We start from the raw sequence: 25,300 nt of genomic DNA on the forward strand, positions 1-25,300 counted from the left end.
TTCATTATAGACTATTATAAGGAATTGAATATAGTTCCCTGTGCTATACAGTAGGACCTTGCTGTTTATCTATTTTATATATAGGAGTTAATATCTGCAAATCTTGATTTCTCAATTTATCCCTCCACCTCACCCTCCTTTACCCCCGGTAACCGCAAGTTTGTTTCCTATGTCTGTGAGTCTGTTTCCATTTTGCAAATAAGTTCATTTGTCTCATTTTTTTAGATTCCACATGTAAGTGATATCATATGGTATTTCTCTTTCTCTTTCTAGTTGTTTTTATTTTAGAAACTCAAAAGCATTGATGAACCTCTCGTTTGCTGAGGAAATCCTTAGGTTGGGTAGATGAAGACTCAACCTGCAAATTGGAAAAGGTTTTGCCTTAAGGGTTTACCTATTTTCCCCCAAATCTTCAGGGGTGCCCAGACATACTCTCGAGTTGAATTACCTGTCCTTTAGCGCCCTCTTCTGGGAGATTTACTCATCAGCCTGTGTGGCTCTGCCCAGGGGAGGTAAGAAGGTGGCTGAGAGAACATTGGAGATGGGGTACAGCAGTTTGTCTGTTACCTGAGGACCTATCACCCTGATGTCACCTGTATGGAGGCCAAGCCTACACATCTGGGCTCCCTTAGAGTAGGTCACTGCCACCAGCTGCAGTCGGTTATTTCCTTACAGCAAAGGTGTTCCCATCACTTCGCTCTCATCTCTCATCCATCACCCAACTCGTGAAAAACTCAAGCGAACGTATTTACAAAACAGGAACAGACTTACAGACATAGAAAACAAACTTATGGCTACCAGGGGGGGAAGGGGTAAACTGGGAGTTTGAGATTTGCAGATTCTAACTAATATATATAAAGTAGATAAACAGCAAGTTTATACTGTACAGCACAGGGAACCATATTCAGTATCTTGTAGTAACTTATGGTAAAAAGAATATGAAAATGAATATAGGTATGTTCTGTATGACTGAAGCATTGTGCTGTACACCAGAAGCTGACACAGCATTGTAAACTGACTATACTTCAATAAAAATATATTTTAAAAAAACTCCTCTATAAGCGACTTTCTTTGCACAGGAGGAAGTGGTAGCTCTAGCCTGGCCCACAAGGCCCTTCACGTCTTGTCTCCACCCTGCCTCTCCAGCCTTGCTCTTACTAACTGCTCGGGACGTACCCTGTGGACAGCATCTTCCAAGCAGGCCATTCTCTTCCATGCCCCCGTGCCTTTGTCCGTGCTGTTTTCTCCGTCTGGAGTGCCTGCTCCTCCATGCTTTTCCTTGCAGCCAGATCTTCAAGTGCCACCTCAAACAGCACCTCCTGCAGGAAATGTTCCACAACTGCCCAGGCAGAAGGTGCTCCTTCCTGGGTTCCCAGGGTATCCTGTTCATGCCTCTTAGTAGTGTTCCCAGTGCATTGTGCCCTTGCATAACTGTCCCCCGACTTGTCCCCACCCTGTGAGCTGGCCCCACATCTTATTCACATTGCCTAGAGAGGGCCTGGTGCTCGAGAAACATTTGTTGATGATTGAATGTGCTTCATGACTGTAGAGTCTGGGGGTTCACTAATGGAGGGAGGACATTCAAGGCAGAGATATTTAAGTCGTGTGTCTGACCCCACCCAAGCCCTGGAGCTGGGATGATGAGCTCTGAGGCAGGGAGATGGATAACGTGACCCTCTATGGTTCTGAGATGCTTCAGATCAGGCTCTGAGGGCAGGTGGGTCCCTGAAATGGGCTGACTTAACCACAGGACACAACTGAAGTGTGATGTCATCTCAGGAAGGCAGTGAAGACGCAGCCGTGATGCGGAGCACCTGCGGAAAGTCACAGCACTGGCTGCCATAACTGGAGGCACCGAGGGCGGGCAGGATGTAGGACTCGGTGTGGGGCCCCTGCTCCCACAACTGCCTCCTGCCTGAGCACCGGGGAATCTCTGGGATAAAACACTGGTCGGGGCTGAGGACTCGGAGCGGCCTCACCCAACAGCGACAGGTCAGCACCCGGTCCATGACAGCTGGCGGGGGGGTGGGTGGCGGGCTGTGAGGGGTCTGCGCAGGTCCAGGGAAGCAGAGGGGCTGCTTCTCTGTTTGGGAGACGTGTGTTGTGTAGATGGATGTCCCGAGGGCATAACTGTGGGTTGAAGACGTTTAGGGCCTTAAATTAAAAACACGTCTGTTGGGTTGTTCCAAAGGGGTTGGACTCCGGCTCCAGGCGGCGAGTTGTGTGATTTGGGGAAAGCTACCGTAACTTCTCTGAATTCCTTGTCCTCCTGGGAAAATGAGGGGAATGATGCCTGCCTCCTAAGGTCATTGTGAGGGTTACATGGGAAGCTGGACATAAAGTGCTCTGTCCAGTGCCTGGCTGGCTCGGCAAGAGTGGGAACCAGTGGTTGTCATGACTCTTCTCCTTACGGAATCCAGGGAGGCCTGCCGACCCAACGGGACAGCCCTGCCTCCTGAGGACAGGCTCTTATCCCCGCAGGACGGGGGAGGGCACCCGCCATCCACCTTGTGCAGAGCACCGGGGTGGGGCTGCGGGGGCCCCTCCCACCCTGACACTGAACAGCCCAGCGCCCAGAGGCCCGGGGAGGCCCAGGAAGTTGGGGCTGAAGGGCCCGCGCCGGCGGGACGCGGATGCCTTCAGAGAGGGTGAAGGCAGGGGCAGGAGCAAGCTGGGATCCCCCGTGCGGTCTGCACATCGGACTGTGAAAGAGAGACAGTGCTCGAGCAAGCGGGGGCCCGGGCGGTGTAATTCTTTTACTATTCCGTTTGGGGTGTAAAAGTCTATGATAGTGGCAGTCTTGCCTTCTCAAGACGTTTAAACATATTTCCATTGGAAAAATGCTGTCTTGCTTTGAAAAGTCTCGTTTCTTCTCATTCTTGACTTGGGTGATTCCTAGGCAGAGGGCAGGGCCGGGGGGTGGAGGACACAGCTCCCATCCTCAGGGAGGCCGCCGTCTCAGGGAGGGTCAGAGTCCTGTCCTGAGGGCTCGCGGCAAAGCTTCCCGCAGGGCAGGGACTAGCAGCCACATCTGCAAGGGTTCAGGTGGAGGTCAGGGAGGGGGCCTGAGACCAGGTCGGCAGGAGGGAGAGGCCAGGAGGTTCCTGGAAGAAGGGTGCACCTGCTGTGGCCTGGCCTCAGCGTGGCCTGCTGGGCTGTGTTCTCCTCCCAGACTCCCCACTGTCCCCCGCTGCTGCACCCCTGCATCTCCAGAACTACCCCCATCCTGGGCCCAGGCCCAGCCACCACGATGGACACGCCAGTGGAGGGACCCCTCTTCCAAATCATCCACTGCTACCACCAGCACGCGGCCCGGGAGGGGGACATGGAGGCCCTGTTGCTGGAGGAGTTGAAGGCCCTGCTCATGGACAATGTGCCCCACTTCATGGAGAGCTTGGTGCGTGGGGTTTGGGGTCACCTGGGGATTAAGTAGGGGGTTGCTTTTGTGGTTGGAAGTGAGTGGCCAGGGAGTCGGTCACCGCCCAGGAGAATTTCCACTCAGGGGAGGGTGTGTGAGGGAGGGCGGAGGGCAGGATCTGTGAGCAGGGGGAGCACAGGCCTCGCCCTCCTCTCTTACTGCCCTTCCCTCTCCTGAAACTCCCTGCCTGGCCCCACTCCAACCCAAACACAGCTAATCCCTGAAGCTCAGTCCTGACCCCAAACCTGTTTGTTCCCTTACCTGCTTCCTAAATCTCCCCTCTGCCCTCAGGCCGGTGCAGTCAGTGACCCGGCCCCAAACCTGCCCTTCCAATCCCAGCCCCTCCTCCTGGGGTCTACACAGGCCTCCTTCTTCCCCACCCCCTCCATGCCCGGGGAGGACAGGTCGGGCTGTGGTGGCTGCCCAAAGCCTGCTGGGGGTAGGAAAGGTAGCTTCGCCTCCCACCTCCTGTCCGAGGGGCTGAGTCCCTCAGAGCAGGCTGGGCTCAGTCACCCGCGTCAGGCGGCCGCATCTCTGACATCAGGCCCAGCTCTGTGATGACCGGGCTCCTTGGGGACTTCAAGGCCGGCAGGAGTGTCTGTGGGGCACTGCCTCGGCCCTCGGTGCCATGTCCCTGGGGTCTCTGGGCTGTCATGCCCAGGGGGCTTCACGTCATGCCTGACTTGAAGCCCTGCATTCCAGGGGAGGTGCTTCCTGTGGTCACTTCTCATGTCCCCTGCCTGCCTTTGGAACCCATCAGAGGAGACAGCCTTACCCTCAGTTTACTGGAGTGTAGCCATGAGGGTCACAGAGAGGGGACTAAGATGAATGGTTAGTCCCCTGTTTCTAGGGAAATCCTTTCCTGTCTAGAGCCATTGCCTGTACCCTGGGGCTGTGAAAGTACCCTCCAGGCCTGCCCTCGGGGGCTCACAGGGCAGACATAGCAGCCTGGGTTGGGGCTGAGGTGAGGGAAGCAGGGGGAGCCCGCCCAAGGCCGCAGGCCTCCAGTCTCCCGGGTCAACCAGCTTCACAGAGGAGGTAAGATTATAAGGAGTAGATGGTGGTGGGCAGTGGAGTTGACAGAGGGGGCAACCCTGCCACGGGAACGAGGGCCGCCCCCAGGCTCACAGCTGCTTGTGGATGCGGTGACTTTCTTGCCAGACACTGTCTGAGAACTTCACACCGGCTTCCCCATGCCCAGCCGCCAAATCCTGCTGAAACCTGCTTTTCCAGCCCTGCCCAATTCTCCCACCTCGCCTTCGCCTGCCCTCTGACCCCTGACTTCCTCCCTGCTGTCCCTTCCACCTCAAATCTCCTTTCCTCTCCTACACCACCCTTGATTCTCAGCCCTCAGGGTCACCTGCTCAGGGATGTCCTGGCCAGCTCCAGGGCCCATGGCTCTGTCCTTCCCTTTTTCTGCACTTCCCGTAGGCGACACGGGCACAGAGGCCTCATCAGATGTCACAGCACGCAGACGTCCGGTCCCATCTGTGCTGCCCCTGCCACCGTGCTGGGGATGTGGACACGAGGACAGGTGGGCTCTGCCCTGGGGAGCTCCCAGTGTGGAGGGGGAAGGCGCCGCCGTCCACCCAGCAGCCCTGGGCTGGGCTGTCTCTGCGGGGGAGACAGGCTTAAATGGCCACTGACAGTGAGCAGATGTGAATTGTGTCAGCCGGGAAACAGAACCCAGTTGCACCCTCTGTCTGCGCACGCAGCCCCAGGTCCAGTTAGCCGAGGTCCCCACCGCATCTCTGCCTTTTCTGCTGCTGTGTGGTGTCCTGGCCACTGAGTGTCTGAGCGAGAAGTTGTCTCCCACAAGCCCCCGGCAGGCAGGCCCAGGGCGCAGTTCCCCACCCCACCGCCCACCAGCGGGCAGTGGAGGCCTGGACATCGCTGTGGGCCCTGCCTGGGTGCATGGCTGACCCTCTGCCCACTCCTCAGGGCCTGAAGAAGCCGTGCTACCTGACAGAGTGTTCTGGGCAGCAGACGACCAGATCTGCTTTGACGAGCCCCTCTACGTCTTGGGCAAGCTGCTGACGGACGACCACCTGCAGTACCACCGCCAGCTGTGCGCCCACTACCGCGCCCAGCACAGCCTCTATCAGAGGGCGCGCAGGCAGCCTGCAGACGGGCCTGCCGGGGAGCTGCAGGGACAGCTCTGCCTGTGTGCCTGTGCAAAGGATGACTGTGAGGGAAGAGAATAAAGCAACTTCATAAATATGTCTGGGGATTGTTCAGTTCATGGTTCTGGGCATCTTCTCTGGGTCCAGAAAGAGGAAGTTTGGTCCTACCTTGGGGATCATCCACCTTGGGTGAGAGATACCGCTCCTGCCTCCAGACGCCCCTGTCTGATGGGGGAGACAACTCTTGCCCTCAGCTTCCAGCTGAGAGGGAGGGGTCTATTCTTAGGGAGCTGACTCTGATCACTCATTCACTACACATACAGATGGGACTGGAACCAGGAGGGCAGAGGCACACTGGACAACACGGACCCTGCTTTTGTAGTTCTCCCAGACTCAAAAGAGAGTCCCAACAAAGGTAGAGAGTGTTCTGGGCCTGGGGAAGGGCCAGGACAGGGCAGGGAAGATGATGCTGGTAATTGACATCAGGTGGTGGGTGGCGGGGCCGTTCTGAAGGAAGATGGTGAGGTGAGTTTTGTTCATGCTGAGTCAGAGAGGGGACAAGGGCAAAGCTGGCAATGCAGCCTGCCATGGGAAAGATCGATGAGTAGAACCCGGGTGACTGTCAATCAGGGAAGGCTTCCCGGAGACAAGGGTTGGGTCTGGTTTTTACTAATAGAAAATGATGATGAATGTGGGCACTGTTCTGACTCAGGGCTATTTGTGACTCCCTGATTCTTTCCTAATAAGACCTGCCCCTGCCCTGTCTCTGTGTTGTTTGTTTTTGTCTCTCTGTGGGAGCCCAGGAATCTGGTGAAGAATCTTTTGGGGAGGATCTCTCCTGCCTTTAAGCCCTGCTTGGTGGGTTTCTTCTCTGAGGATGGTCTGGAAACCTCTGTACTGAGCTCACTGTGATAGAAACAATGAGTTTTAAGAATAATGGGTGATCTGTGTTGTTTCCCTGTGCAGGTGATTGGGGGTGGGGTCATTTAAGGGACTTGGTTCGATTCCCTCCCCTATCTGGGTCCATGAGCCAAATGTGGGGAGCAGCACCCTGCAGGCTGAGCTGGGGACCTCGGTCCCCTGATCTGCGGAGCTCAGAAGCAGGCCCGCCATGGACGCCCCAACCATACTTGCTGATCCCCAGTGCTCGCCTTTCAGGACTCAGCGGGCCCACCCATCTCCCTCTGGACCTCCTGGGCGCTCCCCAGGTCTGAATCTCCTCTGTGGAGGTACATGTCCTGCTGCACTGCGGTTGTGTGTTGCAATCTATGTCCTCCACCCAGCCAGGGACCACGTCCTGCCATCTCTGTGTCTGGGCACAGTGTGTGCTCAGCGAGGATTAGAGTGAGGGATGTGGGAATGGGGCCTGTGGGTGGGATTCCCAGGACCTGGGTCTGTGCTGCCTCCTGCAGGCCTATTAGTTACTTGGAAACAGTTGGCTGGGTGACCCAGGCCACCCTTGCCCCAGGCCCAGGTGGATGCTCCCTGCCTGTCTCACCTGAAACATGTTGGGCTCCAGAGGCCTTTGAGTCTGAAGGGGAGGCTCAGCCCAGTGCTCCGAGCCCCTTCCTGGGGGGTTTCTCCACTGGCCCTGACTGCTCTGTCCTCATTTCCGCAGCCCCGGGCCTGGCCGGGTCGGGTCTATTGGGACATCCTGGCGGGACCAGGTTCTGCTTCCCGAGGTTGCCCCACATCCGTCAGGCTGATGGCAGACACTGCCCTCCCCTATGTGCTTGCCCAACTCCCGACACCTTCTCCTGCCGGGTCAGCCCACCCTGGCCCCTGCTCTCCCTGAAGCCCCCAAGGCAGTCTGTCCAGGGAGAGCGTCTCCGGGGACGGTGTTTCAGCAGGTCCACTGACAAGCACATGGTGCTGGAGGAGGTCAAGGCTTGTGTCTCCCTCGCTGGACCTGGGACCTGTTTCCCTTACTCTCTGGGCGAAGAAAGCTGTCTCCACAAGAACATTCTCAGGGCAGTGGCTTCAAGGGAGGCATTCCTAGGGGGTGGGGGTCCATCAGGCTCATCATCACGCCCCTGAGCGAGGTCAGCGCGAGCGCCCTCCCGGGCTGGTGAACGAACCCTAATTTGAATCTCAGTAAAGCCACCTTGCTTGTGCCAATGTGTGCATTTTTGGCACTTAAGCACCAAGACAAAGAAGAAAACAGGCCCACAGGACTTGGAGTAACTCCCGATGCCTGTTTCCTCATCTGTCCCATGGGGATAATTGTACCTGTGATGTTCAGTTCACAGGGTTATGACATGAGTTAGTGGATATAAAAACACTTTGAGAATTTGATGTGCTGTTTAGGGTAAGATGCTACTGTGCCAGCACATACAGGAGAGGGATTGGTGAATACTAGGTGTGCACCCAGTGCTTGATGGTTGCTTGAAAACTTGTCATGTTAAATGTCAGAAATAGCTTTATTTTCCTGTCAAGGGGTTGACCAGCCAAGGAAGTTAGACTGCATTCGTTTAACGGATGTATATCCTGCCTTGTTCTAAAAATGATTTAAAGCGGCTGATTACAATGAAGGAAATTCCTGCATTGGATCAAGGATAGACCATTGTTCAATTTTGCATTCATTTTTCCCCTCAGTAAGTATTAATTGAGCACCTAGTATGTAACCAGGCCCTGAGGTGTGATGTGGTTTATGCTCTAAAGGGGCTCCCAGTCTTAAATAAAAGGCAGACAGACAATGAACGGGTGAGCCACACTGTAGTGCGGCAAATGTTGCAATGTAGAAGCATTGGGCAGCATGGAGGAGAGAGGAATTAACTCAGTGCGGATAAGAGTCGGGGAAGGAGAGCCAGGATGGACGAGGAGGACTTTACCGGCAGAGGGGCATTCCAGGCAGCCGCAGCAGGGGGATGACATCAAAGCGGGTCATAAGTCACCCAAGGCACTTGATGCCCCCATTGTTGTGTCTCTCTGCTGGCCTCAGTTTCCTCACCAGAAAAGTGGGATTTATGACCGTTCCTACCTCATAGGATTATTGTGGGAATTAAACGGATTGATGTAAGTAAAGAACTTACAACAGTCCCCGGCACGTGGCAAAAGCCCATTACATCTTGGCTATTATTTTGTTACTGTTTGTCCTTGTTGATTGTGTGGCTGTTGTTGTGAACATCAGCCACTGTGCTGGGTCCTGGGGAGGCAGAGGTGGATGACCCAGTCTGGGTCCTGGAGGACTCACCGTCCAGCTGGGGAATCAGACACATTTACAAGGCAGTAGTCACGCTCACACCGTGCTCGCTTGCTATGAGCTGCCCTAAGCACACGTTTTTTGCCTAAACTTTTAATTAAAATAGAATACATATTTTAAAACCTTTTATTTTTATTATTTTAAAAAACTTATTTATTAAAATTTTTTGGGGGGGACAGGTAATTAGGTTTATTTTATTTATTTATTTTCCTGGAGGTACTGGGGATTGAACCTAGGACCTTGTACGTGCTAAGCACGTATTCTGCCACTGAGCTGTAGTCACCCTCCCCAGAATACATATTAATAAAAGCCCACAAATCATAAATATTTTGCATCTATTATTAATCCCCACAATGATACCATAAGGTAGATTTTATTATTTTTTTAGCTGAAATCATTTAGAATTTTAAAACATTTTAAATCGTGGTACTAGACATGTGACATAAATTTACCTTCGCAACCATTTTAGGCGTCCAGGTCAGTGGTGTCAAAGGGTCAAGGGTATTCACATTGCTGTGTAACCAGTCTCCAGCGCTGTCATCATCTGGTAACTGAAGTCTGGACCCAATAAACAATAACCGCCCCCCCCGACCATCAGCCACATTCTACTTTCAGTCTCTGAGTCTGAGTACTCCAGGTACCCTGTGTAAGTGAGACCACACCGTATTTGTCTTTTTGTGTCTGGCTTCTTTCACTTAGAATAGCACCCTCGAGTTTCATCCACGTGGTAGCACGTGTCTGAATTTCCTTCCTTTTTTAAGGCTGAATAACATTCCATTGTATGTGTAGACTCCATTTTATTTATCCATTCATCTGTGAGTGGACACGTGGGTTATTTCCACATTTTGGCTATTGTGAATAATGCTGCTGTCAACGTGGGTGTGCCAATATCTTTTTTGAGACTCTCTTTTCAATTGTTTTGGATACATATCCAAAAGTGGAATTGCTGGATCATATGGTGATTCTGTTTTTAATTTTTTGAGGAGCTACCATCCTTTTTTCCCACAGTGGCTGCACTTTTACCTTCCCATCTGCAGTGCACAGGGGTTCCAATTTCTCTACATCCTTTCCACACTTGTTATCTTCTGTTTTTGTTGACAGTAGACATTCTAATGGGTGTGAACTGGTATCGCATTATGGTTTTGATTTGCATTTCCCTAATGATTAGTGATGCGGAGCATCTTCCCGTGTGCTTACTGGTCATTTGTACGTCTTCTTTGGAGAAATGTCTATTCAAGTCCTTTGCCCAGTTTTCAATTGAGTTGTTTGTTTTTTTGTAATTGAGTTGTAGGAGTTTAGATATTCTGGATATTAATACCTCACCAGATATATGATTTGCACATATTCTCTCATATTCTGTAAGTTGAAGGTTGTTGACTCTATTTTCAACCTCTACTTAACAATTGAGGCAACTAAAGCACAGAGAGGGCAAGTAATTGGCTCAAGGTCACACAGCTATAAAGGTAAAGATATAATGAAGCCCCAAAGGCTGTAGAAACATGGAGAGAGAGGCTAATCCCTCTACTTCCACCAGGAGGCGATAATGGCCTAGGACTTGGAGAAGGGCAGGGTAAATATCTGTTGAATGCATCAAGGAAGGAGAGAGGAAAGGAGTTTTCTCAGCAGAGTCATGTTCCTGTCAGATCATGCTCTGGAGGCCGATGCTCTGGGATCCTGTGCGGGCTCGGACGCATCCACCCTGGGAAACTATGTGTGAATCACTTCACCTTTCTGGGCCTTGGCTTCCATGTGCGTAGACTGAGTGGGTTCTGTGCCCCACATTTCTGGTTAGGCTCTTAACAGTTTATGTGAGTGTGAAGTGCTTCATAACAAGAGAAATGCACCACAAATCTTCAGTGTTGGAAACCGGTTCGTCAGAGTGGCCTTTTGTTGGGTGGGGGAGGGGCTTGCTCTTGCTGAAACCCACCGACCGAGAGCTGGGATGGGTCGGGTGATTGGCCACCTCCTCTTCTCCTCCTGGACATGAAGCACTTCTCCGAAGATCCCCTCATCCTCGACCCCCACCCCCACAGACGGGGTTCCTCTTCAGCCCAGCCTCCACAGTCATCCCAGGGAGGGCTGGAGGGTCCCTGCTGCGTTTATGCAGTGGCTCAGTGCCTCATGCATGCGGAGGGACCCCAAGGCAGCCTCCGTCTCCCTGGACACAGCGCACCCCCAGCTTCACAGAGCAGGAGAGCTGCGAAGGGATGTGGAGAGAAATCAGGAGAGAAACTGATTTAGCCCTTAGCAGCACTAGTCCCCCGCTTCCTGTGCCCCCGGTCCAACCATGCACAATACAACAACAGAAACACTCCACATTTCATTACTGGGACAAGTGTTCCTAATCTATTAAGGGTCTTTGGACACTTTTTAGAAAGCAATGAAAGCTATAAAGGAATGAGATTATACACCTGCACTCAAACTGATGCGCTCAACTTCAATTCCATTTCAGGGAGGCGCAGACAAGCCACAAGGCATGGGATTAACCACAGCCATAGTGGGAAGGACTGAGGAGTGGGCATCCTGGTTGGCCAAGCCAGGGGAAGCGAGCAGCCCACAAGAGGGGTCCTCACCATGCCCTCTTCCTGGCTTCTCCTGCTGGGCATCCCTGTCTGGCAAATGCCTTCCTCCTTTCCTCCTCTGGTCCCCCCGCCCCCTGGAATTTCTCATTCTACACTGTGATTGCCCCATTCATCTGGTTGGGAAACCAGAGGCTGTAGCAACCCTGGAAAGGAGCAGATGCCTCCGAACAGCCTGAGGCCTCGGGCAGCTGGCCAAGTCTAGCTGCTATAAAAGGGAGCGGACACTCAGCCGGGCATATCCTCTGGCAGCTCTGTTTCGAGTAGACCTGGTAAGTGGGGCTGCCCGGTCTGCCCCACACAATGGGCTTCCCCTGGGGAGGGCCGAGGAGTGCAGCGGCCCTCTCTGCGGGAGGGGAGAGAAAGCTCAGGGAGGTCTGGCCCGAGTCCAGAGCTGAAGAAGGAGCTGAGCGCTCTAGCAATTTTGGGTGAGGGCACATTTGTTTCCCAAGCCTGGCCCTTCTTGGGCAGAGGCTGGGGGCGTGGGGAGAGCCGGTGGGCTCCCGCCCCATGCTTCCCACTGGGGCCTTAGCCATCGGCTGGATTTAGTTATTTAGTTGATGAAGCCCAGGACAAAGCCACTCCCTAGGGTATGAGCCTTCCGAGCGTGCCCCTAGGCACCCCCTCCCCAGGATTCCTCATTTGCTTCTTCTTCCAGGTGGCGCAGATCCTTGGACACCATGCTGACAGATCTGGAGGGCGCCATAAACAACATCATCCAAGTCTACCACAACTACTCCTTGCTGAAGGGCAATCACCACGCCATCTACAGGGATGACTTGAAGAAACTGTTAGAGACGGAGTGTCCTCAGTTTCTGAAGGTGAGGAGGGGCTGGGTGTGGCCAGGGCTCTCTGCGCGGCTCTGAGGATGCCCTGGGTCGCCGGTCCCTGCATTGCCCTATGCAGACAGCCATGCCTTAGCTTCCCTGAGACCTTTACACTCTGGCTTCTTTCTCCCCAATTTTCACAGAAAAAGAATACAGACACCTGGTTCAAAGAGCTGGACATCAATGAGGACGGCGCAGTGAACTTCGAGGAGTTCCTCATCCTGGTGATCAAGGTGGGCCTGGCAGCCCACGAAGACATCCACAAAGACACCCACAAAGAGTAGCGGAGCTCCCACGCCCGGGGGCGGGGCCCGGGGCCTGTCCCCTTAGAGGAATAAAGTAGTTCGTACCTCAGGCCTCTCCTGGTCTCTTGCTTTTTCTCTTGCGGAAGGAGATTGCAGGGGAGAGGAGGCAGATGGAGGGAGGGTTGGAAAACCCAAACGAAAAATAAACTTGTTACTCCGCCTCCCACTCTCCGTGTGTCACGAGCCTCCAGTGCTCCCACTTGTCTGGTTTCCTCCCTGTGTTCTTCCCAAATGATTCCTGAGTCTCTTCCAGGCCCAGGATCCCGCGTTTTTGGTTCTAGGGCTTAAGGATTCTAATAAGTCCATGACACTATCGTGGGTGACTTTCCTGCTTGTTTCTGCCGATTAAAAAAAATGCACAACCTAAAAGTTGAGAGTTATATTTTATTCTGGGGACTTTCTGAGGTCTTGAGCCTGGGAAGTGGCCTCTCAGATCGCTCTAAGGGCCTGCTCCGGAGAGGTTAGGGAGGAGCCAGGATATATAGAAGTTTTTGCAACAAAGACCAGGCAGTCAGCACATTAAAAGATTACTGTCAATTAAGAAAGCTAAGTAGCTCAAGTTAAGGAACTTAGTGCTTTTTAGGTACAGAAGTCGGGGCTCATTAAAATCATTCCTTCGATATGACCTAGCATCTAGGGCCAGGGTCCTGCTCTTTCCCATCCTGAGTTCCCCCAGGGGGCACTGCTGGGGGTGGCTGCAGAGGCCCGGCTGCCTGCTTGTCTGCACCCTGAGTTCCCTCTGCTCATTGTTGGGGGTGGTGGTAGCGACTGGTGACTTGATGGCTGCAGCATCCTTTGTTTACTGATGTGGCAGGCAATATTTTTCATCCACATTTCCAAATGGGTAATATGAGGACAGGGTGATGTAAGGAAAGCTCATACTATTCTCTAAACTAAATTTTAATTTCCAGATAAATGTTTGAGATGAGACGGTGTGTGTGTGTGTGTGTGTGTGAGAGAGAGAGAGAGAGAGAGAGACAGAGACAGAGACAGAGACAGAGAGAGAGTCTGTGTGTGGTGTGACTTTAGATGGATGCTTAGAGTCTTACATTAAGTGACAGTAATGAGACCCCTGGCCCCACACTTATAATTTCTCCTTACGAGATTTTTGGAAGCTGCCCTCTCTCTATTCCCAACTTGATTAAATAATAAAGGAATGGGCAGATAGGCCAATACATTAATAAAGCTCATCTCAAAGAATAGGGCTTTCAAGTGCGGGGGTGAATGCTCTGGTGAGCAGTAGATTACCTAAAATAACCTCCCCATCATTACTGTGGATTTCCCAAGGGGCTGGTGAGGTGGGAGGACTGGAAGATGAATGGGCACCTCTCCCCAGAACCCAGCCCCCAACCTGAGTTTCCATGCTGTGCACTGGGAGATTTCCTGCTGTCCCACTTAGATGATGGGGCAGTGGTGTTAGGAATGGAGAAGGGAGTAGGGAGCTGTCACCAGCATCTCTATACCAGGGTTTTAACTTGGTCTGCCAGGTATCTCTGGAACAGGATCGAAGTTGAGTGCAGTATTTTGAGTGCAAGTGTGTAAACTCATCACTCCGTGTCTTGCACCAGATTCTAAAAAAGGATCCAAAGACCCCTAAAAGGTTAAGAACGCTTGTCCTAACTGCTGGACTTCAGAAATGAAAGGTGGAGTATTTCTGTTATTGCTGTTTTGGGTGTGGTTGCACTTGGGGAGAACGGGGACATGTGCTGCTAAGGGCTGAATCAGTTTCTCTGCTACCCGCACCCCTTCACAGCTCTCCTGCTCTGTGAACCTGGGGGTGCACTGTGTCCAGGGAGATGGGGGCTGCCTTGGGGTCCCTCTGCACGCACAAGGCACTGAGCCACTGCATAAACACAGCAGGGACCCTTCAGCCCTCCCTGGGATGACTGTGGAGCCTAGGCTGAAGAGGAACCCCGTCTGTGGGGTGGGGGTGGAAGAGGAGGGGATCTTTGGAGAAGTGTTTCACGTCCAGGAAAAGAAGAGAAGGTGGCCAATTTCCCCCAGTTTCAAGAGGAGCAAGTCCCTCCCGCACCCAACAAAATGCCACTCAGATGAACTGACTCTCCTCAGTGCTGAAGATTACTCACCTCACGTCGCTGGGCTTTTTGTTTGTAGGAGACTTTACTCATGTGAAATGCAAATGAACCCGGAAAAGTAACAGCTTAAACCCTTGTTCACCAACCAAGGCTCTAATTATCAGCCAGTTTTATTATGAGCTAACATATTAGTGAAAATGGTTTGGCAGCCAGCAGAGAACCAAGGCTGGGACATAACATGGGATGGGGCAGGGGTCTAGTCATCACACGTGGAGATGGGCTCCCGCTGGGCGAGTGTGTGAAGGCCTGGGGACAAAACTGCTTCCTTCTCAGTCTTCAGGAAGGATCGCTTTACCGAATCCCCAAAGCAAGTGCTCCCACCTAATTCAGGAGTGTGAACAAACTCCTGGCATTGAGGAAGCGGAGCTATGCAGCTCTGAGAGGCACCTTAAAAGTGAGCTGTTGGCCCAAATGTGGCCCAAGCCAAAAAGATGTGAAGGATTGGCAGGGTTCACCAAGCCCCATCTCAGATCTCACTCAGCGTTCAGAGAGTTTAATCGGTGAACGCACAAAAGGAGAGAGTGACCTGATTCTGCTTCTCAGTTATATATACCTTAGTGGTGATGATGATGATGATGGGATGTGTGTGTGTGTGTGTGTGTGTGTGTGTGTGTCAGATTCGGAGTGGAGAGCAACATACCCCAGTGAAAATGCCCTTTTGGACTTGGTGTTAATGGATTCCTTGGGGGAGATTTACCAACATTAATTGCTTTGTCTTTAGTTGAAAACTCAGAGTCTGCTTTCTCTGAGCCTGTTCAGAGGACCATGGGGAGAGTAGCCAGAATGCCCTTTGGATGGGCCACTGGTTGTGAAGAATTGCTTTGACCCTGAGCTATCAATGGTTGATACCCGAGCTCATGGTGGACAGGGGAGGTGGCCCAGGAGGCAGTGGCAGCCTGGATGGAGAATGAGGTGGAGGTGAGAGATGCCATCCTTGGAAGGTCCATGGAGGAGGCAGGCTTACAGACTGTAGTTTACACACAAGGCTGTGTTCATTGCAGGACCTACTGGGCAGAGTCAGACAGGCCGGTGGCCTGGAGCAAGGTGATTTATTTTTCTGTTTTCTCAGCTACAAAAGAAGAACAAGGCATTGGGAAGTTGAGAAATAAGTAGTTTAGCAGGAAACCTCATGCAATGTTTGAGCCCACAAGGGAGACCTGGGCTCACCAATTGAGGCAGATCCGGCCACCGAGATTTCCGGGCCCTGTAAGGAGGATCTGGCTGAAATCTTGCTTCTCCACCCAAGGTCCTGACTTCAGCCAAGTTCCTCACAGTTGTGACAAAAGTCTTAAAAGGCATGGAGAGGATCTGGATTGGGCAACTGGTGTCTAACAGCTGAACACAGAGCTTATTCCAGTGGGAAAGACTTCCCCATACATCCTTCTGCTTGGGAACCAGAACCATTCTGGTTGGGTCCAGATACCAGCCTCTTTCTGGTTTCCTGACTTGGAAATTCAGCCGAAGTTCAAACGGGCTGCGAAGGGGAGGGAAAGCTACCAACACTCACTGGGCTTCTGCTGGGTGTCACTGTGAAAAGGGAAAAATCATCTCAGACCTGGAGAAAGACAACATGATGATTCTTAAACCTTTGATCTCATGCTCGAGTCTGTCCAAATGGAAGCAAGTCCTTGCCACTTGTTAATCTTCCATCAGCTGGCACTTTGGGGAAATGTAACATGGTTGGCACAATATATTTGATTAACAAGACACAACACATAAAGAAGCAGGCAGTTGACAGCTGCTTGATGAGGTAATATGATTTTACAGCCCAGGAGAGATGTTAAACCCCTGACTGTAATTTTTATCACCCTGTTGAAAGTTAAGAGTCTTACACTTACCTTGAGTCTTATTTAGGCATTTCTTTCCTGACTGTCTTTATATATTCTCAAATATTCTTCCAACCTACTTTAAAAAATCTTTATTGATTCTTCCGTTACTGAATTACGGAAGAATTTTGACAGGGGCCCACTATGTTTGTTGATAAATTTGCTTTCAAGCACTAGACTTTGTAATTGTTTATCTCGCATTATTTCTCATTGCAACCCCATGAGACAGGTAATTACTGTTCCATTTTGCCTACGAGAAGTTTCAGAGAAGTTAAGAAACTTGACAAAGTTTAATCATCTGGCAAGTGGCGGAGCTGGGATTTGCTCTGCGTCTGTCTCCAGATGAGAAACCCTGGTTAAGACACGAAAGTGATCTCCTCTGGCTGACTTCCATCATGTGGGTGCAGAAGGCCTGCCCTTCCTCTGCTGGCCTTTCTGGTCTCTCCGTCTTCACCCTCTATAGGGTCTCTGCTGTCCAAGGGAGAGGAGCAGGGCCAGTAGATGCCAGAATGAACTTCTCTCTTGGGTCCCTTATTTTCTGTCCAGGACTTCACCCTGCCTTGGGCCTGAATTACTGCAAGTTTTTCTTCCTGGTATGAGCAATCCTCCAGACAATGACAGTAGAAGAGAGGATTAGCATTTTGAGTTCCCTAAGCTCTTAGGGCTTGTCCCTCCTTCTGGGCTGGGGAGACTTCTTTCCAGTCCTAGGAGTGAGGGAAATTCCCATGTGAACAATTTTCTTGTTTGCAAAATCACCATCTGAATTGGCTGCTGAGATCAGGGCATAGATCTTTAGCAACTTTTTCAAATGATCTGTACTCATCCCTCTTTCAGTGCACATAAGCCTCCTCTTCTTCCTCCTCAATGGGCCCTATTTGCAGCAGAAGGCGTGGGACTACCCAGGAGTCAAAGCCCACACAGAAGGTCTTTCTTCATCAGCCTCGCCCAGCAGGGGCTCCAGCCGGTTCAGCCTGCTCAGCATGTGCTTTGCCATGGCACATTTCCCCCCGTGCTTTCTAGAGCAGCACATCTAACCCGCATAGGATGCTCTGGATGTCTTTCCTGCTTTGGTCCTAGAACCCTCCATGATCATGTGTATCTGTTAAGACCTACTCATAATTATTGTACTTAATGGAGAAACATTAGACATTCATCTTTAACGACAGGAAGAAGACAAAGATGCCCCCATTACCGCTTCTATTTAAATCTATAGTGGAGGCCCTAGCCAGTGTTACAAGACAAGAAAAAATAAATGACAAGTGATGGGAGATCTGGAGACATTGACCAAGTAAAGCGCACGAATACCCTGCAGGGCACTCCCATTTCTGTATTTCATTGCCTCTCGTATTTCTTCTTCTGAATAACTGCTACTCTTGTAGATTTTCAGGAATGTGTCCAGCCAAGTTGGACTTAGTTCTTCCTTTGAGGCTATCAGTGTCATTAATGGAAAACACACTGACTTGTTGGTGTCTCAGTTTTCTCAGTAGGCTGAACGGTCTTTTCCATGGCCTGCGTTGGAACTCCCTGGCTTGGAGCAGGATAGAGGGTTCCATGTTCTAGGACCCTGGAGACATCAGATACTATGAGTCCCTCTCCTCTAGGAAAAGGCTTCAGAAATTTAGAAATCCACAGGGACCTAAAAGAATCATTTCTGATGCACTCTCCTTTTCTGTTATCTCTTCTGGGTCTTACAGAGAATTAACCTTTCAGTAAATTTAAAAAATGCTTGATTTTCCTTCTTTTTACTCCAGAATATTCTGCCAACTGCTCTGTGCTATCCAAGAGTTTAGAGGTATCCTGCAGGAATCCTTCAAACTCAGCCCACCTCTGCACTGACGTTTGACAGGTAACGTCACATCCATCCCCAGAAACCATACATTCAACAAAATGACAGCTGCTGTCTCAGAAAGCAGCTGACTCCAATTCCAGGGGAATCAATTGCTCCACACGGTAGATGAGAGGCTCCCAAGGAATCTCCAAATGCCACAGGTATGGTTTGATCAATCATAGTTATGTGTCTTTAATTTTTCCAGTCAGTTGCTCATGCTTCCAACATCCCCTGTAGGAGGATGCCTGGTATCTCCTCCTTGAGCCCAGGGCTCGCTCAGGCCGGTGGGGGCCAGGGGGTCAATTCTGCTCTCATGAACTGGGGGACATCCAGCAGCAGCCCCTTTTGTGGTTGCTTGCGTTTGCTGTGGGAGCTGATGTTGCTGGCCAGGGCACACAATTCCCTAGAGGACACGTCTCTTGCAAGCTGCTGGGGCGCCCTGTACAGGGCCAGGCTCAGCAGCGCTCTGTGCTGGAGAACAAGCTCTGTTGTGTTAAGTCACTACTCTGACGCTCGGGCACTGTCACCGAAAGCACACAGGAAGGCTGGGTCTGGGAGACTTTCCATCCACAGCTCTTATTGCCCCCGTGTCTTCCCTGTCACTGGCACGGCCTCCCCTTTTCCTCATGGTAATCTGACTTCAGGAAGCTTTTCCTGTCTAGGAGTCTGGATAGGGCCGATGCGTCCCTCCCTCTCGCCTCATACCCCCAGGAGACTTCTTTCCCCAAATCAGCCAACAGCGCCAACAGCGCTGCTGACCAGCTGCTGACCAGGGGTCAGAGGGCAGGCATCTCAATGCCGCTGCACAGCAGAGCAGAGCAGAATTACTTCAAGACAGCGCTCTGCCTTCCCTATGCTGAAAACAGGTGAACTGCTCCCATCTCAGGCTTTAAGCCAGTGGTGTGGCGATTTGGATTTGGACACAAAATCCAAACCGGTGGCTGAGGGGCAGATCACATCCTCACTCCATGCTCACTTGCAGGGGTGTGGACCCCCCCAGCCCCTTGCTGGGGGTTGGCTCTGCTCTCTGCAGTGGGGTGCGTCTGGGGGAGTGGAGACGGCTACTGACTTCCTTTTGGATGGCTACTTCTCCCCGCGACCTGAGTTTTTGTCGCCTTCCCCTAGTATTTCGGCAGCTGGGGCAGGGGGAGGCCCTTGTATTAACTAAGCTGAATCTTGTGTGTGTGGGAGCTCCTCAGGAGCCCCCGTCTCCTGTGCACGTTAGCCTTAGTCTCTGGAATGTTGCTACAGGCAGATTCACCGAATGGGGTCGGGTCACAAGGAAATGACCAGCTTTCCTATAGGTAAGGTGAGAGGGTGGCCATTCTCATTTTTTCAAGGCCCTTGGAGGTTGTCTCAGAAACAGTCCCCTTCCTTCAGACCTTTAGGTGACCCCATTGATTGATGCTCTGAGTGGAGCTCAAAGTCCCGCCTGGAGCCTTGGCTGCTTCTCAGATCTGATGTTTCTCTCTTTTCCCTCTTGCTGTGACCAGAGCCTGCCCCACCCCTTCTGGAATTAGCCTCAGTGACTCCAGTCAAGCAGGAAGCCTCCAGCGCCGAGCCTCTTGTGATGGTTCCCCTGCCCTGCCCCCATGACTCAGCCTGGGTGAGCCTGCCTGGCGCACCCTTGGGCTCTGGTGTCTTCTCCAGCAGCTTCTGGAGTGCAAGATCTAGCAATGCTAATCACCTTCCCAGGTTTCTAGGAAATCCACTGGGGCCAGGTAACTCTTCATAGCTTCCCCTTCTCCACTGCGGTCACTGAGGCTTTGTCTACACGGAACCCACGCGAGTCCCGTGGGGGCTCACGACCTCCTCCATCTCTTCTTTCCTCTTACAAATTTCAGCCAGGTTCCCAGTCCTGTCTGGAATGCACGCTGCCCTGAGGCTATAATGTCAACACTTGTCTACCGCACTCCTGGTATCTCGCCAGCTCCACCAACAACCCTGGGGGGTGAGTCGAGCTTTGGGGCGGCCTCCTTCCCAGCACCCTCCACCCAGGCTCTGTGGGCCAGCCCGCCTTCTCCAGGAAAACATTCTGCACCTTAAGAAACTCAGAGTCTAATGAATCATTCTTCTTCTTTTTTGTTTTAATTGAAGTATAGTCAGTTACAATGTGTCAATTTCTGGTGTACAGAACAATGTTCCAGTCATACATATACATAAATATACTTGTTTTCATGTGCTTTTTCATTAAAGTTTATCACAAGACACTGAATACAGTTCCGTGCTACACGGAAGACATATGTTTTTTTAAATCTATTTTATATATAGTAGTTAATATTTGCAAATCTCAAACTCCCAAATTTATCCCTTCCCGCCCCCTTTCCCCTAGTAACCATAAGATTGCTTACTATGTCTGCGAGTCTGTTTCTGGTTTGTAGATGAGTTCATTAGTGTCCTCTTTCCTTTTTTTAGATTCCACATATGAGTGACATCATGTGGTATTTTTCTTTCTTTTTCTGGCTCACTTCATGTACCTGGAGATCGTCATTTTAACGAATCATTCTTGAAGCAGACTTGACTACTCTGCTACCTGGTCTGGGGGCTCTCAGAGAATTTGATTATTTTTAGCAAACAAAAAGTTCTTTACTTTCTTCCTTCTTTGCTCTGTGGAATACATTACCAATAACCTGGTTTCTGTCTGGAGGACTAAAAGCCTCCTGTAGATTCTCATATGTTTTGTTTTGTTTTGTTTTGCCTTAAAATGAACTTATACACTCTCCTTAGTCTTTTCTGTATCTCAAAACAATATAGGGGGTAGGGTATAGCTCAGGTAGTAGAGCGCATGCTTAGCATACACAGGGTCTTTGGTTCAAACCCCAGTACCTCCTCCAAAAATAAAATAAATAAGTAAACCTAATTACCTGCTCTCCCCCCCACCCCAAAACCCAATATGGAATGTATTAGTAAAGGGAGGGAAAGAAAGTCAAACAAAAAGACAGCATTCTGCCAGAGTTCTCCCAGCACAGTCTCGTCCCCTCTGAGTGGCACCCGTAAAGACAGCAGTGACTGTTATTGGTCAGTGGCGTAAAGTTTCAGTACTGCAAGATGGAAAAGACCTGGGGGTCTGCTATGCAACACAGTGCCTACAGCTAGCGAGACGGCATTGTGCACTGAAACTTGTGTTAAGAGAGTAGCCTCACGTTAAGTGTTCTTACCACAAAACCCAAAACCCAAACCGAAGGCACTCAAGGAAACTTTTGGAGGTGATGGCTCTGCTTATGACCTCGATTGTGGTGACACCATCCCGGGTGCTTGCATATGTCCAAACTCATTAATCTGTACACATTAAATGTGTGCAATTTTAAAATACCAATTCTACCTCAACGAAGCTGTAAAAAAAAAAAAAAAAGAGTTAATTTCACCAGAAAAAGAAAAAAGAAAACGAGCAGTGACCTTGGATCGTCTCTGTTTAGGGTTTCCTAGCAGAATCACAGTCGTGGCTCAACATCAGTTCTCTAATTCCAGAGGGAGGGGCGAAGTAACCCAGGATGCTGAGTGAGCTGAATGGCATTTCAAAATCTAACTGTGACATACATGATCTGTTCAGTTCAAGATAAACATACCATTCCAAGGATCTTATTTCCCGCCAATTTGCTCATTCTCCCACCTGTCCAGTTTCTCCTCTCACAGCGTCCCCATCCCTGAATTGTCCAAACACCCAGAGGTTTTCTTGTTCCATTGCTGGGATCTGGTCTTCCTCCACAGGCAGAAGGCGGAGGGGGCTGGGGTCTCACTCGGTCCTCCCCCAAGAGCAGGTGCTTCTTGTGGTTATGCAGTGTGGCCGACAAAGCCTGGCCGTGCAGTTTTAGGTACCAACTGCTAGCCCACTTCTGCGGGGCTGCCCTGCACAGGGTGGTCCTGGCCCACGTCCAGGCCTCGGTGGTGCCCCTCTATGGGGCTTGGGTCCTGCTCTTCTGGTTCATGTTGCCACGGTAACCGGGTTAACACGGAGCATGCAGGGGAGTCCGGGCTATTGAATGGAGGTTGACAGGCTAGACTTTAAAAGATTTTATTTCAGAGACCTTGATAGCCACTTCCCACCTTGGCGCTTGAGTAGTCATCTTCGCCCAACTTGACAGCTCTTTCTAACTGACAAGTTCAGGGATTAGGACGGGAAAGTGAGGGAAGGCACAGAGGGATTGATGTCTCACTTGCTGAAAACCCTGGGATCCCTTTTGAAAGCTGGTCCAGTGACTAGCTTTGCATCCCAGAACAACTGAGGGAAAGGTCTCCCTCCCCACATAGGCATAAAGGATTTTTGACAAAGATATCATACAAAAAAAAGAAAGTTACAGATCAATGTCACGAACATAGGTGTAAAAATTTTCAACAAAATACTGGCAAAGTGGCTGCAACAACACATTAAAAGGATCACACAGCATGACCAATGTGGCTATACACCACATCAACAAACTGAAGCATAAAAACCACATGATCATCTCAATAAATGCAGAAAAAGCTTTTGGTAAAATTCAATATCCATTTATGATAAAAACTCTCCCGAATGCAGGCATAGAGGGAGTAAATGTCAACATGAAAAAGGCTGTATATGACAAACCCACAGCTAACATCATACTCAATGGAGAAAAGCATTTCCTGTAAGTTCAGGAACAAGACAAGGACGCCCTCTCTCACTGCTTTTCAATATAGTTTTGGAATGTTAGCAATCAGAGAAGAGAAAGAAAGAAAAGGAGTGCAAATTGTAAGGGAAGTAGTAAAACTGTCACTGTTTGCAGATGACATGACACTAAAACAGAAAACCCTAAAGACACCACCAGAAAACTACTAGAGCTTATCAATGAATTTGGTAAAGTTGCAGGATACGAAATTAATACACAGGGATACACTGCGTTTCTATACACTAGCAATAAAATATCAGAAAGAGAAATTAAAGAAGCAATTCCACTTACCACTGCATCAAAAAGAATAAAATACCCAGGAATAAACCTACTTAAGGAGGCAAAAGACCTGTACTCTGAAAACTGTAAGATGCTGATGAAAGAAATTGAAGACAATTACAAACAGATGAAAAGATACACCGTGCTCTTGGGTTAGAAGAATCAACATTGTTAATGACCATAATACCCAAGGCAATGTACGGATCCAATGCAATCTGTATCAAACTACCAACGACATTTTTCACAGAACTAGAACAAAAAATTGTTAAATTTTTATGGAAACACAAAAGACCTCCAAATAGCCAAAACAATCTTGTGAAAGAACAGAGCTGGAGGAATCAGGCTCCCTGACTTCAGACTATACTACAAAGCTACAGTAATCAAAACAGCATGGTACTGGCACAAAAACAGACATATCAATCAATGGAACAGAACAGAAAGCCCAGAAATAAACCCACGCACTCATGGTCAATTCATCTCTGACAAAGGAGGCAATAAGTGGTGCTGGGCAAACTGGACAGCTAAGTGCAAAAGACTGAAATTAGAACATTCCCTAACACCATATACAAAAATAAACTCAAAATGGATTAGACCTAAATGTAAGACCAGATACTGTAAAACTCCTAAGAAAAACTTAAGCAGAACTCTTTCTGACATAAATTGCAGCAATATTTTTTTGGATCTGTGTCCTAGAGTAATGGAAATAAAAGCAAAAATAAACAAATGGGACCTAATTAAACTTAAAAGCTTTTGCAAGGCAAAGGAAACCATAAACAAAACAAAAAGACAACCTACAGAATGGGAGAAAATACTTGTGAATAATGTGACCCACAAGGGATTAATTTCCAAAATATACAAGCAGCTCACACAGCTCAATATAAAAAAAAAAGAACAACCCAATAAAAAAAAATAGGTAGAAGATCTAAATAGACATTTCACCAAAGAAGACAGCCAGATGGCCAACAGGCACATGAAAAGGTGCTCAATACCTCTAATTATTTGAGAAATGAGATCAGAACTACAATGAGGTATCACCTCACACTGGTCAGAGTGGCCGTCATCAAAAAGTCTACAAATAATAAATGCTGGAGAGGGTGTGGAGTAAAAGGAACCCTCCTACACTACTGGTAGGAATGTAGGTTGGTGCAGTCACTATGGAGAACAGTACGGAGGTTCCTTAAAAAGCTAAAAATAGACTTACCGTATGATCCAGCAATCCCACTCTTGGGCGTATATCCCGAGAAATCTCTAATTTGAAAAGATACACGCACCCCAATGTTCATAGCAACACTATTTACAATAGCCAAGACATGGAAGCAACTTAAATGTCCATCAACAGATACCAGGATAAAGAAAATGTGGTATATATACACAATGGAATACTACTCAGCACTTAGCCATAAAAAGGAATGAAATAATGCCATTTGCAGCAACATGGATGGACCAGGAGATGGTCATACTAAATGAAGTAAGTCAGACAGAAAAAGACAAATATCCTATGATATCACTTATATGTGGAATCTATTAAAAAAAAAAGAAAGAGACACAAACGATCTTATTTACAAAACAGAGACTGTCAGATGTAGAAAACAAATTTACAGTTACCAAGGGGGAAAGGGGATTGGGAAGCATAAATTGGGAGTTTGGGATTGGCAGATACAAACTATTATGTACAGAATAGATAAACAACAAGATCCTACTGCATAGCAAAGGGAAACTATATTCAGTGGCTTTCAGTAACCTGTAATGAAAATGAAAATGAATATATAAACATATATAAAGAATTGACTGTATTAGGAAAAAAACTGGAAGAAAAAGGTCAGGGTCTGTTATAAGATCGTGTACAGTTACCAAAAATTACGTTTTTTTTAAACAAATAGTATGAGCATGTATTATTTTTTAGAGCAAAAAGCCCACCAATTCTCATTTAAGGGAAAAATTACAATAATGGCAAAGGTTCTGAAAGCAGACAATTTGGAGGCTGACATTTAGATAAGTTACTTAACTTCTCCAAACTCATTTTCTTCATCTGCAAAATGGTCTTACCATTAGCACCCACCCTACGGGACTGTTTGGAGAACTGGGTGAGGATTTGTGTACAGCTGTGTCTGGCATGTTGTGAGTGGCCAATACATGCTCACTTTTTAAAACATACAGTTCCGGTCAAGATGGCGGAGCATTAGGACCACGAACTC

At 49.5% G+C, this 25,300-nt stretch overlaps 2 protein-coding genes across 2 annotated transcripts; both read left to right on the forward strand.

The window, feature by feature from the left end:
• Nucleotides 1-1,877: 1,877 nt before the first annotated feature.
• Nucleotides 1,878-5,622, forward strand: LOC116658808 (protein S100-A15A-like). The gene is made up of 4 exons (XM_032464742.1): nucleotides 1,878-1,992; nucleotides 3,173-3,397; nucleotides 4,850-4,952; nucleotides 5,360-5,622. Exons 2-4 carry the CDS (start codon nucleotides 3,251-3,253, stop codon nucleotides 5,620-5,622), a joined length of 513 nt encoding a protein of 170 aa, XP_032320633.1. The 5' UTR covers nucleotides 1,878-1,992; nucleotides 3,173-3,250.
• Nucleotides 5,623-11,980: 6,358 nt separating this feature from the next.
• On the forward strand, nucleotides 11,981-12,614 carry S100A8 (S100 calcium binding protein A8). Its single transcript, XM_032464229.1, has 2 exons — nucleotides 11,981-12,143; nucleotides 12,293-12,614. The coding sequence occupies exons 1-2, from the start codon at nucleotides 12,003-12,005 to the stop codon at nucleotides 12,431-12,433; spliced, it is 282 nt and encodes a 93-aa protein (XP_032320120.1). The 5' UTR covers nucleotides 11,981-12,002; the 3' UTR covers nucleotides 12,434-12,614.
• Nucleotides 12,615-25,300: the final 12,686 nt, after the last annotated feature.

This window comes from Camelus ferus, chromosome 21 (assembly GCF_009834535.1).
Source record: "Camelus ferus isolate YT-003-E chromosome 21, BCGSAC_Cfer_1.0, whole genome shotgun sequence".
NCBI classification, from domain to species: Eukaryota; Metazoa; Chordata; class Mammalia; order Artiodactyla; family Camelidae; genus Camelus; species Camelus ferus.

Excerpts from the sequence above, each read along its gene's own strand:
- S100A8 (XM_032464229.1), top strand. The coding sequence starts at position 12,003 with ATGCTGACAGATCTGGAGGGCGCCATAAACAACATCATCCAAGTCTAC. Across the intron at positions 12,144-12,292 it reads AGTGTCCTCAGTTTCTGAAG|AAAAAGAATACAGACACCTG; the intron begins GTGAGGAGGGGC and ends CAATTTTCACAG.
- LOC116658808 (XM_032464742.1), top strand. The coding sequence starts at position 3,251 with ATGGACACGCCAGTGGAGGGACCCCTCTTCCAAATCATCCACTGCTAC. Across the intron at positions 3,398-4,849 it reads CCCACTTCATGGAGAGCTTG|GCGACACGGGCACAGAGGCC; the intron begins GTGCGTGGGGTT and ends CACTTCCCGTAG. Across the intron at positions 4,953-5,359 it reads GGATGTGGACACGAGGACAG|GGCCTGAAGAAGCCGTGCTA; the intron begins GTGGGCTCTGCC and ends CCCACTCCTCAG.